We start from the raw sequence: 15,301 nt of genomic DNA, 5'->3' as shown, positions 1-15,301 counted from the left end.
TCGATGTGCTTTTCTGTTAGCTTAGGTGCCAAACGAAAAGAGTTTAATGAATCGACTTCATAAAACTTTTCGATAACTTTTTCACTTTTCTACAACGCTTTTCCGACTGGTGTAATTATGTCATGTTTCAAGAAGTTATTTATAACACTCTTGAATAGATGTACCTAATCGCACACGAACTGAGGGACTGGCGGACTGATCAATCTTTCACGGTCTATTTTTTCAAGAGCCGCCGTGCTTACTGCTGCCTGATCGCAGACTATAGCGCGGACATTTAAGCTGGCTGCAGTGCAACACTTAACCGTCTGACCAATAGCTTGGGTGTTTGTTACGTTTTTGTTAACAATCAATTGAGTTACAAAAATAAATGTAATCACAGACCAGCCCTCGAACCAGGAATGTAAGCATTCCAGTTTCTTTGAAGGCGTATTTTTCTTATCGAAAATATCGTCTCCCAGGTGTATGTAACCAATAGCTCGGTCACCCTAGGGCATACACGTATGTACATATACTCAATTTTGGGTTTGATGATCATTTCATAAAAAATGAGCACACAATTTATTTGACTTCATTGCAGAAGAAACTACTCTTCATCTTCCATGTCGTTTTCCTCTGTAATACAGAAAAAGATTGTAAATTGGATAGCCTACATTACCGCAGCCATTGGCCTATTGTTTTAAATAAAAAGGGGCTGCGTGATTTCAGTATTTTGTAAATATTTATATTCTTTTTGGCATAAGGCACACATTTTTCCGGCTGGCGATAGAGAGCTCTAGAGATACTTCTAGAGGCAGCTGCTGAATCCATTGAGGGGCCCATGAGCATCGTAGTGGGCACCTACACCGTGTTCAGCTCCACAGCATGACGATATAACTTCTTTGGACGCTCGGGGCGATCTTCATATCATATCACACCTTGTCCCTGGGCTCTTGGGACTGACTTTGGGGGAGTTCGGCTTGCAGATGGAGAGGAGTATGGGAGTGGGATCCTCCTTGGGCTATCATATTGCCAGCCAATTTTTTCGCTTTTAACTGTCGAAATACTCTTCCAGGGAATTTTGATTGAAGCACTTGGTATTTGAAAATATGTTGACCGCCAAATTGGTTTTCATGTAATCAAATCCTTCGGATCGATGTGCTTTTCTGTTAGCTTAGGTGCCAAACGAAAAGAGTTTAATGAATCGACTTCATAAAACTTTTCGATAACTTTCCATGTCGCTTTTCCGACTGGTGTAATTATGTCATGTTTCAAGAAGTTATTTATAACACTCTTGAATAGATGTACCTAATCGCACACGAACTGAGGGACTGGCGGACTGATCAATCTTTCACGGTCTATTTTTTCAAGAGCCGCCGTGCTTACTGCTGCCTGATCGCAGACTATAGCGCGGACATTTAAGCTGGCTGCAGTGCAACACTTAACCGTCTGACCAATAGCTTGGGTGTTTGTTACGTTTTTGTTAACAATCAATTGAGTTACAAAAATAAATGTAATCACAGACCAGCCCTCGAACCAGGCATGTAAGCATTCCAGTTGCTTGGAAGGCGTATTTTTCTTATCGAAAATATCGTCTCCCAGGTGTATGTAACCAATATTTCGGTAAACCTTGGGCATACACGTATACCTAATTTTAATAGGTTTAATGAGTATTTCATAAAAAATGAGCACACAATTTATTTGACTTCATTGCACGGCATATTTAGATTGTTTCGGAAGTGTTCAGGCCAGCAGCAAAAAATTACCAAGCACTGTGCCAACAACGTGCGCTCCGGTCCCAACTTGCTCTCGCGCGCTCGGAGGGGCGCTCGGGAGATTTTACGATCCACGACTCACCGCAGCATCAAGCTTAGAGCATAAGAAGAAGAGCATAGAAGCTCCTTGCTGAGGTGCAACAACCGGCACTGGTTGGCCATTGAAGTTTTCTTCTTTCCGGGGATGTTGTTGGGGATGCTGCACCGGCACTTGTTGTGGTGTGCAGACATGCGGCGGATCACGGCGGACCCGACCGTGTCTTCGTGGTCTTTTTCGGTTTTGTCAGTGACGAGACAGCAAAGGGAAAAAGTGTTGACCGTCGTTTGCGAGCTATGGGAACAAATGCTTTTTCAATTTTCGTTTGACGCTTCATGGTACGGCCGCGCGGGGCTAGTACTTCAATTCTCTTTTACGCTACCTTCGCCTCCGAAGTGCTACTCGGCTTCGTCAATGCCTCGGTCAGCGCGAGCTCGAGCCAACCCAGAAATATGCTTGTAGTTGTGTATATGTGTGTATGTCCTAGGTCGGCACGGCCATAAACCGGTTTCGCCCGCAGCATATACGGCTTTTAGCTTCACACACAAGCGCACTGAAAGCATGTCAGTGTCTGCGTGCCGAAACCGTAGGGCAGCGTGGTCGCTGATGTCTTTGGCGCGGCACAGTGGGGACTCAGCCGAACTAGTCAAAAAATTGTATGAGTGCTTTAGATAAATTTAATGTACGCATCTAATAGAGAATTTTCCAATCGAATTTTCAAGATAGTTTTAGTTTAGGAGATATAAGCACTCAAAGTTTAACCTTATTTTTAGTGTGCAAATATTTATTGACTAACTAACTAATTTAGCAAGCTGAGACGGCCAAAGGTCCCACTGTGCCGCTCCAAAGACATCGGCGATCCGCGACCACCGCTTCGACGGTGAAGGCATTGCCGAACAGACGAAACCGATGGGCAGCGGGGTCGCGGTAGAGACGAAGTACAGGCGAAAAGGGAATTGAAACCCCGCGCGCTCCCTCGTGCCTTTTGGGTCCTAATGTTAGGACCCGCCATAGAACAGCTTTTTGGTCGCTCATGCGACATCTTGGTATTGTATAGTCTTTGCTTGGACGTAATACAAACGAGGGGAACGTTGTGAGTTGCTGCGTACACCGCAACTGTACATTTATACCCGATACTTAGTCAGTATGGCTCTCCTCCGGCAGACGCCGCTAATATAGAACGACACGACAAAGAGTGCGTGCGAGAGAGACAGAAAATCAGTCTGAGCGTGACGTCGGACGCTGCGTAGCCACTGCAAGTAGATTTGTTTCTTTTGGCTACAAAAATGATCCGATCTGATCCAGATTCAGCAACCGGATAGATACGGTCATTCTCTATGATTGTGCGTTTTTAGTTTTCTCGAATCTGCAATATTGTGGATGCAACAGATTTTCGTCTTTTGTGGGGGCGGAAGGGGGTGCGGTCAAGGTCCGATATTACAGGAGTGTGGATACCAAATTTGGTTACTCTGGCTCTTACAGGTTCTGAGATCCTTGAACTCATATTTTGCAATTGGCAATACCGACCATAAAACTTGTGTGTTAGAGAGACACAGAGCGAGAAAGAATGAAATTGTTTTCTTGATTCTGGCTATAATAATTATACGATTCAATTCAGATTCAATTCTGCAGTCTAAAAGATATGGTCATTCTCTACCATTCTGCGTTTTTGGTTTTATCGTATCTTTAAAAATGTGGATGCCACAGATTTTCGTCCTTTGTGGGGGCGTGGGTGGGCGGGGCGAAGTTTTGAAATATTTTTGTAGCAGTGACATATCACAGAAGTCTGGATCCAAAACATCGTTGCTCTAGCTCTTATAGTCTTTGAGCACTAGGCGCTGAAGGGGACGGACAAACGGACGGACGGACAGACAGACAGGGCTCAATCGACTCGGCTATTGATGCTGATCAAGAATATATGTATATACTTTATGGGGTCGGAAACGATTCCTTCTGGACGTTACACTAATCCATTTTCACCACAAATCTAATATACCCCAATTCTCATTTTGAGTATCTGGTATAAAAATGTGAAGTCTAACAAATATGACCATCAACTGCCAGAACGCAAAATTCCCTTTGAGGAGCAAAATTGCGCAAAAAGAAGAAGTAAGCTAAAAAGGAAAGGTTTGGAAGGAACATGTTCAGTTGCTCACTTAGTGATCAAATCTTTTTTGTTCACTCACTCATGAGCAATGCAACACTAGCTTGTAGTCAAAGCCCATGGGTCCACCTCACCTATCCAGAGATCAAACAAATTTCTGTGAACACCGGCGCGGTGAGCATACCCCGGCCATAGCGCCAAATTTAATGTTTCCTAAATAACAAATAAACTCATCTAAGCGACTTCGAGCCGTCCCTCCTGGGAAAAAGAAGAAAAACATAAACTATGAAACTTAACGTTAGAAAAGTTCTTGATCTGCTGTTGTTTTGTGAAGGGGATAGCCCGCATCCTACATTCCCTTTTTACTGCTGGGGAGGACGCGACGAAATGCTGACGCCCTTTCGGCTGAGGGTGACCCGAAATTGCTGGCCTTCGGGGGTCTCCAGCGTCTTGGTTCGGGATCCTGGTTCCCTCATTGCGAGCTCTCGAGCCCGAATTTTCTCGAGCAGGCTGGTGGGTATGCGACGATCCGCGGTATCGACGCGCCACCCCTCTGGTGCGATTGGCCAGACCTGCTTCTACTTGACATCGTGCAGTTCAGGCACCTCTCGGAAGGGGGCGAATAATTCGCCCACGTCGCCTTGCGCCAGGTCCATGGATACGTCGTTTACCTCTTCCAAGGAGTCCAGGTCGGCTGGGTAAGAGTCGCTGTTTTCCTTGTCGGCCGACTGTTGATCTGGTAGCCTCTGGGCCTACAAGCGCGGCGCCTGCAGGTTCTCTCCCACTGTTTCGTCCTCGGGTACCAAGGGGTCCTCTCCCTCCTCGAAGCCAGCACCTGGCCCCCCTCGCCGATCTCCTCCAAGGCGATAGTTTGCGGGGTGATTGCGCCGCGGCTATCGGGGAGATGCTGCCGGCTGAGGAGGAGCCGACGTTCTCCTCGCCGGATTCTGGCGGGACCACTTCCCGGACCCTCAACCAGCGCAAGTACGCGTTGTAGCCGAAATTTTCCTCGGGCTCGTCGCTTTCATCCTCGCCCAGCTTACGGGGCTTTCCGTAATCGCTGCTGCTCTCGGTCTCCTCTTGCGTGGCCGTGTCGTTTTTTGTGCCGTTAGAAGTACTTTGATGACCTCGACCGCGATCAAACAAGTGGTTATCAGGCACCCCCCCAGAACAGCTATAGCAATACTCACGACAACTGGTCTAGCATTATAAGTGTCTCTCCAGCCAGTGCACATCTCGCGTACATCTACACCGTCGTGAGCTTGTCCATTCTGCCCGCCCATATACTGGAGGCAGCTCCTGACATGCTCAATCAGTACCTCAACCTGTAACTGTCCCTGAATGCGGCCATCACGTACCTGCTGACGCTCACCATTCCGACTAGCCGTGGTCCTGGACATGCTCTGCATTATGCGTCGCATTTGCTAGAAGGAGAACAGGAATCAGAGGCACCAGCACCTGCCCCCAATCCTTCAACATCATCAGCAGGAGCAGCTGCTGGGCAGCCCCAGCGAGAGGACGTGGACGTCAACGTGTGGAGTTGGATGAGCCAGTGAGCCAGATTTTGATTTAGATTTCAGCAGGGTACTTGCCATGTTGGTCACTGTAACGGAGCCCAGGGACGAGTATTAAAATTGGTATTGAAAAGTTAGTTTTAATATGTATTTTTTTTTTTATTATTATTATTAAATAATGCTAATAGCTAGTTAAAACTAAATATTAACAGGAGTTGGAGCTATAGCTACTGAGGCCTGAAGCTCTAGGGTAATTGGGTCAGCTTTTATACATATATACAAAGATGTTGGGATGAGTATTTATTTACAGTATGTTCGGTTATATATTGTGAAGGATATTTGCGGTTTGTAGGAATTTGAGGATAATTTTGGAATTTGAGTTGGTGGGGTTTGCGATAAGTTGCATGGGGTCGTTGTTATTAAATGATAGGGACCTTTGTGGTGAGAGTGAGGGACAGGTGTATAGTGTGTGTCGTAAGTCTATGTTAGCGTTGTGGCACAATGGACATGTGTTGGGCAATGTTTTGTCAATGTAGTGGGCGTTGCTCAGCTTGGTGTGGCCCAGTCTCAGTCTATTAAATATGACCTGGTGCCTTCTATTAAGGATATTGCTTTTGGGTGGGTTGTTGTTGGTAGCGAGGCTGCTAATTTGTTGGTACCATGTGGAGGTGTTTGTGAGGAGGTCAGTTTGTTTGGATTGGAGGATTTTTTTTAGGAAGTGTGCAATGTCGGTAGAGTTGTGGTTTGGGGTGTAAATGAGGGGAAATTTGGCGTACATCTTGGCTGTAGGGTCGGCGAATGCCTATGTGACTGGGTATCCAGATTATTAGGATCTTAGGGAAGTGGGTGGATAATAAGTTTCTGATCGAGGAGACGTAGTAGGAGTGATTGTTGGGGTTCCTGATTGAGGTGATAGAGGAGAGGGAGTCGGTGCAGATAGCATATTTTCCACGTTTATTTCGGGTTAACGAAGCCATCCTTCGTGTATTGCAATTATTTCGCTGGAAAGTACAGATGAGTATGCTGGCAGCAATCCAGTTTTTATACCCGATACTCAAAATGAGTATTGGGGTATATTAGATTTGTGGTAAAAGTGGATGTGTGTAACGTCCAGAAGGAATCGTTTCCGACCCCATAAAGTATATATATTCTTGATCAGCATCAATAGCCGAGTCGATTGAGCCATGTCTGTCTGTCCGTCTGTCCGTCCGTCCGTCTGTCCGTCTGTCCGTCCCTATTAGCGCCTAGTGCTCAAAGACTATAAGAGCTAGAGCAACGATGTTTTGGATCCAGACTTCTGTGATATGTCACTGCTACAAAAATATTTCAAAACTTCGCCCCGCCCACTTCCGCCCCCACAAAGGACGAAAATCTGTGGCATCCACAATTTTAAGGATATGAGAAAACCAAAAACGCAGAATCGTAGAGAATGACCATATCTTTTAGACTGCAGAATCTGAATTGGATCGTATTATTATTATAGCCAGCATCAAGAAAACAATTTCATTTTTTCTCGCCCTGTCTCTCTCTAACACACACGTAGCATAGGCGGCTTTGCTTAGAGTAAAACATTAGCGCCTAGATCTCAGAGACTACAAAAGCTAGAGCAACCAAATTTGGTATCCACACTCCTAATATATTAAACCGAGACGAGTTTGTTTCAAAATTTCGCCACACCCCCTTCCGCCCCCGCAAAGGACGAAAATCTGGGGATATTCACAAATCTCAAAGACTATTAACGCGAGAGTAACCAAATTTAGTATCCGCACTCCTGTTAGATCTCACTATAAAACGTATATCTCAAAATTTCGCCCCACCCCCTTCCGCCCCCACAAAGGACGAAAATCTGTTGCATCCACAATATTGCACATTCAAGAAAACTAAAAACGCAGAATCATAGATAACGACCATATCTATCAGATTGCTGAATCTGGATCAGATCGGATCATTTTTGTAGCCAAAAACAAGAAATCAATTTGCAGTGGCCGCGCAGCGCCCGACGTCACGCTCACACTGATTTTCTGTCTCTCTCGCACACACTCTTTGTCGTGTCGTTTAATATTAGCGCCGTCTGCCGGAGGGGAGCCATACTGACTTAGTATCGGGTATAACTGTAGAGTTGCGGTGTCCGCAGCAACTCACAACGCTCCCCCTCGTCTTTTATGGGTTTTAGTAAGGGTATTTAGGGGGGTGGATTTACCGTGGATGAGGTTTTTGGAGATTTTCCCGGTTAGGTAGTCTCGTTTGCTTTCAATGGTGAAGATGTTGGTTTCAGCTAGCATATTATTTATGGGGGTGGTACGGAATGCTCCAAGGGCGGCTCTTATTGCTGTATTTAGGATGGTTTTTAGGCGGTTAAGTTGGGATTTGGGAGCAAATCCATATATGGGAAGGCAGAAATCTATTTTGGAAATGATTATGGATTTTATGATTTGCACTTATGATGAGGTGTGGCAGTTATATTTAAATGAAGACAGGTGTTTGATAATGCCTAGTGGCTTAGCAAGGTCAATTTTGAGTTTGTTGATGTGAGAGATCCAATTGTATTTGGTGTTGATTGTGAGGCCTAGGATTCTGAGTGTGTCGGTAGCTTGGATGGTTGTGCCACCGGTGAGTATCTTGGGTTTGCAGTTGTGTTTGCCGCATATATGAAGGGTTGGGATTTTTCCTTAAAGAGGATTGAGCCAGAGTGATTGCACCAGTCGTCTATTTGGTTAAATATTGTTTGGATGTTAGTTGTGGGCCTTTTTTGTTTGTTGTGATTGATGAGTAGGTGGAAGTCGTCGGCGTACGCGCAAAATTTGATTTGTTTGTGGAGGGAGATGATATCGGTGATTGAGTTTTAAGCTATGAGGAAAAGGATAACGGAGATTGGGGAGCCTTGGGGAATGCCATTATTTAGAGGGAAGATATTTGATAGGCTTCTGCCGGTTTTGACGAGGATTTTCCTGTTGGACATAAAGTTCTTAACATAATTAAGAATTCGTGGCCCTACTTTCCATTTTTTTAGTTGGTTTATTACGGTGTGAATACCAATTCTGTCGAAGGCTTTGGTGAAGTCCAGCGAGATGACTGTGAGGTGTTTTTTCAGGGCGATGGCTCTGGTAGCTAGGTGGTCTACATAAAGTAGACTGTCTAGTACAGATTTGCCTCTTTTGAACCCTAGTTGGTTGTTGTGGATCAGGTTGTTAAAACAAACCACCACAACCTTTTTGCAATAATCTTGTCCAGAGCTTTGGCTAGGCATGAGTTTAATATGTATTTGATATACACCACTTATAATATATCCATATAAACTTTAAATTTTTAAATATACCGCTAAATACGAGCCGGTTAAAACGGGAACGACGCGATTTTTGCTTTTGTCCAATGAAAATCGCCAAAAATGAAATGCAAAACATGTTGTTGTAGCAACATTGTATTTAAAGCAAGTATTAGAAAGTAGAAAATTGATTCGTTAATCGGATAAAATTATGTGGGCATGGCTAAATGTTCTATCTAGCTAGTAATATTCCACGGAATATAAAAATCGAGGAATATGTAAAATATAACTTGAATTCGTCAGTATATTTACGGTATATTTTTGAGGGTCGGACGGTATATTTTAACGATAAATCCGCGGTCACACTGGTGAAACTCAAAGGGCACACACTCCGTTAACTGTTTTCCGAAACTATTTTTGAAAAACATTAAATATTTTTATGATTAATTAAACCTTAATAATCGGCGAGTATATGAAAATACTTGTTTTTTTTTTGGTAACAAAAACAATACTGTCTTCAGCGTTTTTTTTATTGTAAACTTATCGTAAGCGTCTCGTGCCAGGGTTTTTGTTGGTCAATTGGAATTAAAAAACATTAACAATTTCATAAATTAAATGTACGGGGAATCATTTTCTTGTCGTTCAGTTCAGCCTTTGGCCGTGCTCGGCCTTCCATCTTCCTCCGTCTGCTTTGTGGGAGCAGGCTCCTCCACGGCATGCTGCTCCTGATGCTGCTCTTGGATGTCGCGTCGCTCCTGCTGGCGCACCAGTGCGTAGTAGAGGCCTCGTTTGGCCATCAGCTCGCCATGCCTGCCCGACTGTGAGGAGAGGAGAGGGTATCAAAAGGGGTATCCAGCTATTGATAGTGTCGTTGGACTCACCTCCACAATGTGTCCCTGGTCGAGGACCACAATTAGATCCGCATTCCTGATGGTGGAAAGACGGTGGGCTATCACCAGAGTGGTGCGGTTCTGCACGGCCGTGTCGAGGGCCTTCTGCACTTCCGCCTCGCTGGTGGCGTCCAAAGCACTCGTCGCCTCATCCAGTATAAGGACGCGCGGATTCTTGAGCAGGGCCCGGGCAATGGCGATGCGCTGCCGCTGTCCACCGCTCAGCTGGGTTCCGCGCTCGCCCACATGCGTGCTATAGCCGTCTGGCAGAGCCGTCACAAAGTCATGCGATTGCGACAGCTTGGACGCCTCGAAGACATCCTGCTCGCCGGACTCCGGCTTTCCGTAGCGGATATTCTCGAAGATCGAGGTACCAAACAGTATTGGCTGCTGTTCGATGAACCCCAGAACGTTGGCCCGCAGCCAGTAGGGCGATATGTCCGACAGCTTGTACCCGTCCAGCTTGATGTTGCCGGAGGTCGGCTCGTAGAAGCGCTCTACCAGAGCGGCTATCGTTGATTTGCCCGATCCACTGGCCCCCACCAGGGCCACCGTCTGGCCGGGGCGCAGCGTCAATGTGAAGTCCTTGAGTACAATCTGATGGAGAGTTAAAGAATTAATTCATTTTAAGTTTTAACTGAATTGGATATATAATTGGATGGGACAGATACTCACATGGTCTGGCCTCATGGGGTAGGCAAAGGAGACGTTCTCGAACCGTATCTCTCCATGGAGTCGCTCCTGGGGTATGACATAGCCACGCAGCAGGTCCACCTCCGGCTCCAGCGAGAGGAACTCGAACACCCGGCTGCCGGCGGTCATGCCGCGGATCATGGTGCCCAGGAGTATGGATCCCTGCGACAGGGATCGCTGGACGCCCTGTGAGGCCACGAGGAAGGCCATCAGGGCACCGGGCGTGAGGCTCTCGGTGGACATCAGGTGGCCGCCCATGAACAGGGTGGACAGCACTAGGGTGTTCAGGAAGAAATTGGTTAGGCCTTGGAAGACGGCAATTCCATAGCCCAGCTCCTGCGCGAGGCGGGCGGCCTCGTTCGTCTCCGCCTCGAAGAGCTGCATTTCGCTGTACTCGCAGGCACTGGAGCGGACCGTCCGAATGTTGGAGAGGGCCTCCTCGCAGACGCCTGTTGCCCGCTCCGCCTGGGCCTGTGAGCTCTTGCTGAGGGAGCGCAGCTTGCGGCCCAGATAGGACATGAACATGACCACGCATGGGACGCTGGCCAGGGCGATGGCGGCCATATGGGGCGAGATGAGGAACAGGGAGATGCTGCCGCCGATCAGCTGGGCTGAGCTGCGGAGTCCTTGGGCAACGAATTGCTTGAAGGAGGTCTTGAAGTCCTGCACGTCGGCGGTGAGCCGATTGACCAGCTCCCCCGTGCGGTTCTCGTCAAAGAAGGCAATATCCTGCAGCACGATCTGCTTGAACAGATCCTGGCGCATCCTGGCCGCCACCTGCTCCCCCACGCGGCTCAGCAGGTAGATGTACACAAACGTGAACCCCGACTGGAGCATGTACAAGCTGAGCAAATTGGTCGCCGGCTTGCTCACGTCCCGCACAAACGAGTTGTGGATGGGGTCCATCACATAGGTGTTGCCATAGCGAGCCAGCGTGTTCACCAGATCGCCCAGGATATTGGGTATGCGTATGTTGATAAAGGCCACTATGAGGGCTGCCTGGACATGGGAATATAATTGAAGTGAACAACGTTGGGCACACCTGGAACTGGAGCACTACACTACTCACGACTATTGCGCCGATCAGCTCCCACAGATGTGGCTCCAGGTACGACCAGAGGCGCTGCCAGTCAAACTTGTGGTCCTCTTCCTCCTCCGACGTCAGGCTGTGCTGCATCATTCCCGCCAGGCGGCTGCCCTCGCAGTGTACGGACAACCGCCCTGCCCCCCACCAGCTGCGTGCCCCTAGGCCCAGGGCAAGGCTGCTACCGCCCCATAGAAGGGCGCGTGTGGTCTGTAGCAGGCGGCTGACGTTAGTTGTGCTCGGAGGTGGCGTTGGCCGGACATCCTTTTTGATTTGCTGTCGCAGGAGGCGTGTGGCATTCTGGAGGCGGGTGCTCAGCTCCCGCCGGGGCAGTGGTAGTGGCAGTGGCAGGTGTGGCAGCAGGTGGCATCGGCTATAAACAATAATCAATAATAGCGAAAGATAAAAGCTGATTATGATGACATAAGGGGCTGGCTCGAGCACGCACGAGGCAACCTTTGGACAGGCGCTCTACTCTATCGCAGTCATGGCGGGTGACGCGATTTACCTGAGCGGGTCACTGCGGCGGCTGCAGTTGGATACGAGTAAGCGTAGCATCTGGTGGCCTCGGTTCGTCTCTCGCTTCACTTATAGATGCAACAAACAAAATAATACCACCTGTGCATCGATAGCAATTCAGATTGTACCTTGAGCAGTGTGACTGGCCCTCAGAAATATACCAAAATATACCGTCTCATTTTCAAAATATACCTTAAATATAATGACCATTTGTTCAAGTTAAATTGTACAAGATTGGTTGGTTTTTAGTCCTTGCTTTTATTGAATTTTTTCTAAAACAAGGTTTAAACAAATAAAGTCAAAGAACGGCATGAAGTGCGTAAGTGTGTATGGAATGTTTGTTACGAACCTTTGTTTTTCTTTGGGGCAAGGCCGGCTAGCCAGTCATCCCAGGGCTGGATACTTCCCAAGCCCTCAGGTCGCACAACAACCAACTGATTGGACATCTCGAACAAAATGAAACAACAAAAATAACCGACAAAAAAAAACTGAAAAAAACGGACTCTACTCGACAAACAACATTACAGTCTTCCCTCAACACAGACTTGGACCAGGTCGAGGTGTCGATGTTTTACCCCCGACGCACCCACCCTACCTGAGATCTGAATCACACGTTCCGGATCTCCCTGCCATTGGCAAAAGCCTTACCCTCTCGTTGCTGTGGCTCCTCTTCCCCCCATACGAAACGCTTAACAATTCATTTCTTCGTTATAATCTTCACTTCATTTCCTATTTTCACACGATATCATTTCTAAACTAGGCCTGCCTATTCATCCCCCCCTCATCTTAGTACTACTGGCGGTTAATAAATAATTAGATTAATAGGAATAAATAATATAATAAATATAAATAAATAGGTTACATATATATAATAAATATGGACGGACTTAAATTACATATACTTATAACTAGAGACGTCTAACAAAAATAATTAATGGGAGTAAATAAGTTGATGTGCTTTTTTTTTTCTTCTCCCTAAGTGGGCGAGGGTCCCGCACTACGTGGCCAGGTCTGATCCTTCGAGACCAGCAGGAACAACAGGCCAGGGTGGCGGAGCTGTGACCTATTCCCTACGGCCAACAAAAAAATAAATTTGGGGTTTCTTTACTCCCCCTTTGGAGCGGACTCACTCTTATGCTTCCTGGTCCTGGTTCCTGGTCTTTCCCTGATCTGGATCCCCTGGAATCACATTTATTTATCTTTTATTCATTTTTTTGCAGGGTGATGGCCACTACTCCATCCTCATCCCACTCACTTTTTCTTTCAGAACAAAAAAAATCGCTAAGTCACTAGGTCCGGCGCGCATGCTCCTCCGTTGCGGGAACTTTTTTTTCTGAACCCCCTCTTGGCTGTTCTGTTTAATGCTCCCGGCTGCCGATCCCCATCGCTCTCTGTTCTATCGCCCTTGAACTAGGTTCAAGGGCATGGCCTGATTCGGGCTGCTGTCGGCTCTCTTTTCTTTTGGGTGTGGGTGAGTTGGCTTCGGGACTCCGTTATGGGATGAGATCGGAAATCCTCTCACAACGGCTCCGGAGAGCGCGCGGAATTTTGGCCCTGCCACCCTGTTCAAAAAAATACCTTCCTCTCAGCGCTTCTAGGGTCTCGCCTATCGATATCTTCGCATGCAACATGTTACCTCATTGTTGCTGGTCAACAGGTATCGTATCTGTTATGAGTATGGGTCATTTGTATACCCTATTTCTGTTTTCCAAGCTGCTTTAAAAAGTAATAATGACTTTTTCTTGGATGGAAATGTTTTTGACCTATTCATGCATATATGCTTCTTATATATATCGTATATATACCTCAATCCCGATACCTATTCTTGGTCTCTGCAAGAAGACGAGTAACTGCAAAATATCATTGAAATACCTTTTATACAGAGGCTGACTGGTTTTTGCATTTATTAAAGCCTGAAATGACAACAATTTCAGAAATTATATAGTATCCTCTTCCCTAGGGTGTGCAGAATGTTGCCAAAATTGCGGGTGTTTTCTCGGCACATGAGTCTGGCCCATACAAATTGAATTTTGCCAACGGTAAAAACGTCAGTGGTTACGTAGAACATGTTGCTGCAGCAAAATGTTTTGAAACTCGGCCATAGCATAATGAAGTGGAAAAAATCATGTCATTACTTAGTTAAAACTTTTAAAAAAGTATATCAATATAATGAAAGTATCCATTAGTCTGATGTGTTTTTATGGTTAGCTTACACCTACAGCTGACCACTCCAGTGTGCCCATAGCACCTCCATACCACGCAAGTACACAACAGCTGCCCTTCGGAAATAAAACGGGCGCCGCCAGAGCGGTCACCATCAGTTCGGCTCCGGCCAGTGGAGTGGTAAGCATCGGCAGTAACCACCAACAGCTCCCGCCATCCTTACTTCCCTTTCGAAGTGTACTTCATCATCCGCCACCCTCGCCTCTTGGAGCGCACTTACACCTCCGCAACCAAATCTTCTCCTCGAAGCGCACTTGAACCTCCGCAACCAAATCTTCTCCACTTGCTGCCCAGGTGGACCGATTTCTTGAACTCTGTGGCGTTGTGTTTGATTCCTTAGTAGACGAAGCCTGCGTTCGGGATGAAGCGGTGCGTCACCCGACCTGGGTAGTCACCATCATCCCATCTGCGTTGCCACTCGTACAACAGGACTTCGGCTAGTCGCGCCTTATCCGTGGAATGCGTGGAAGGCAAACGTTTGGTGAACAGACGCACCGAATATTACCTAAAGTGGTAGGGCTACCCACGAAGATTTGGCAAATCTTAGCTGGAAGCAGAAGATCCGCCACCCTCGCCTCTCGGAGCGCACTTACACCTCGGCAACCAAATCTTCTCCTCGAAGCGCACTTAAACCTTCGCAACCAAATCTTCTTCTCGGTGCGCACTTAAACCTCCGCAGCCAAATCTTCTCCACTTGCTGCCCAGGTGGACCGATTTCTTGAACTCCGCGGCGTTGTGTTTGATTCCTTAGTAGACGAAGCCTGCGTTCGGGATGAAGCGGTGCGTCACCCGACCTAGGTAGTCCCCATCATCCCATCTGCGTTGCCACTCGTACATCGTACATCGTACACAGTCGTGCCATCTTTTGCTTCCAGCTAAGATTTTCCAAATCTCTGTGGGTAGCCCTTCCACTTTAGGTAGTATTCGGTGCGTCTGTTCACCAAACGTTTGTATTCCACGCATTCCAAGGATTTGTTACACTTGGCTTGTTTCCCAGAGGGCAATGCCGGCTAGCTGTCGACCCCAGGGCTGGGTAGTTCCCCTTGCCCGCCAAATGTAGACAAAAAAGGAGACATACTACTTCTCGGGACATCAAAACTAACAACAACCCAACAACAACAAAGAAAATCATAAACAGACGGCTATTCAAAATTCTAAATGTAGATTTCTCATGTATTTAATTTATTATTATTTATTAATTAATTATGGCAGGAAGCGGCCGCG

The 15,301-nt window shown here is 46.9% G+C and overlaps 1 protein-coding gene across 1 annotated transcript; it reads right to left on the bottom strand.

Annotated features, from left to right (window-relative positions):
• Window positions 1-9,179: 9,179 nt before the first annotated feature.
• Window positions 9,180-11,994, bottom strand: LOC108153233 (mitochondrial potassium channel ATP-binding subunit). The gene is made up of 5 exons (XM_017283070.2): window positions 11,844-11,994; window positions 11,321-11,708; window positions 10,234-11,250; window positions 9,550-10,155; window positions 9,180-9,486 (listed from the first exon to the last, which is right to left on the bottom strand). Exons 1-5 carry the CDS (start codon window positions 11,891-11,893, stop codon window positions 9,316-9,318), a joined length of 2,232 nt encoding a protein of 743 aa, XP_017138559.1. The 5' UTR covers window positions 11,894-11,994; the 3' UTR covers window positions 9,180-9,315.
• Window positions 11,995-15,301: the final 3,307 nt, after the last annotated feature.

This window comes from Drosophila miranda, chromosome XR (assembly GCF_003369915.1).
Source record: "Drosophila miranda strain MSH22 chromosome XR, D.miranda_PacBio2.1, whole genome shotgun sequence".
Lineage (NCBI taxonomy): Eukaryota > Metazoa > Arthropoda > Insecta > Diptera > Drosophilidae > Drosophila > Drosophila miranda.
The sequence above is the reverse complement of the archived record's forward strand: the minus strand, read 5'-3'. Positions and strand labels throughout refer to the sequence as shown.

What these genes read in the sequence shown, in the direction of transcription:
- LOC108153233 (XM_017283070.2), bottom strand. Translation starts at nt 11,893, where the DNA reads ATGCTACGCTTACTCGTATCCAACTGCAGCCGCCGCAGTGACCCGCTC. An exon ending in AGCTGATCGGCGCAATAGTC is followed by an intron (nt 11,251 to 11,320) that starts GTGAGTAGTGTA and finishes TCCCATGTCCAG; the next exon opens with GCAGCCCTCATAGTGGCCTT. An exon ending in ACCCCATGAGGCCAGACCAT is followed by an intron (nt 10,156 to 10,233) that starts GTGAGTATCTGT and finishes ACTCTCCATCAG; the next exon opens with ATTGTACTCAAGGACTTCAC.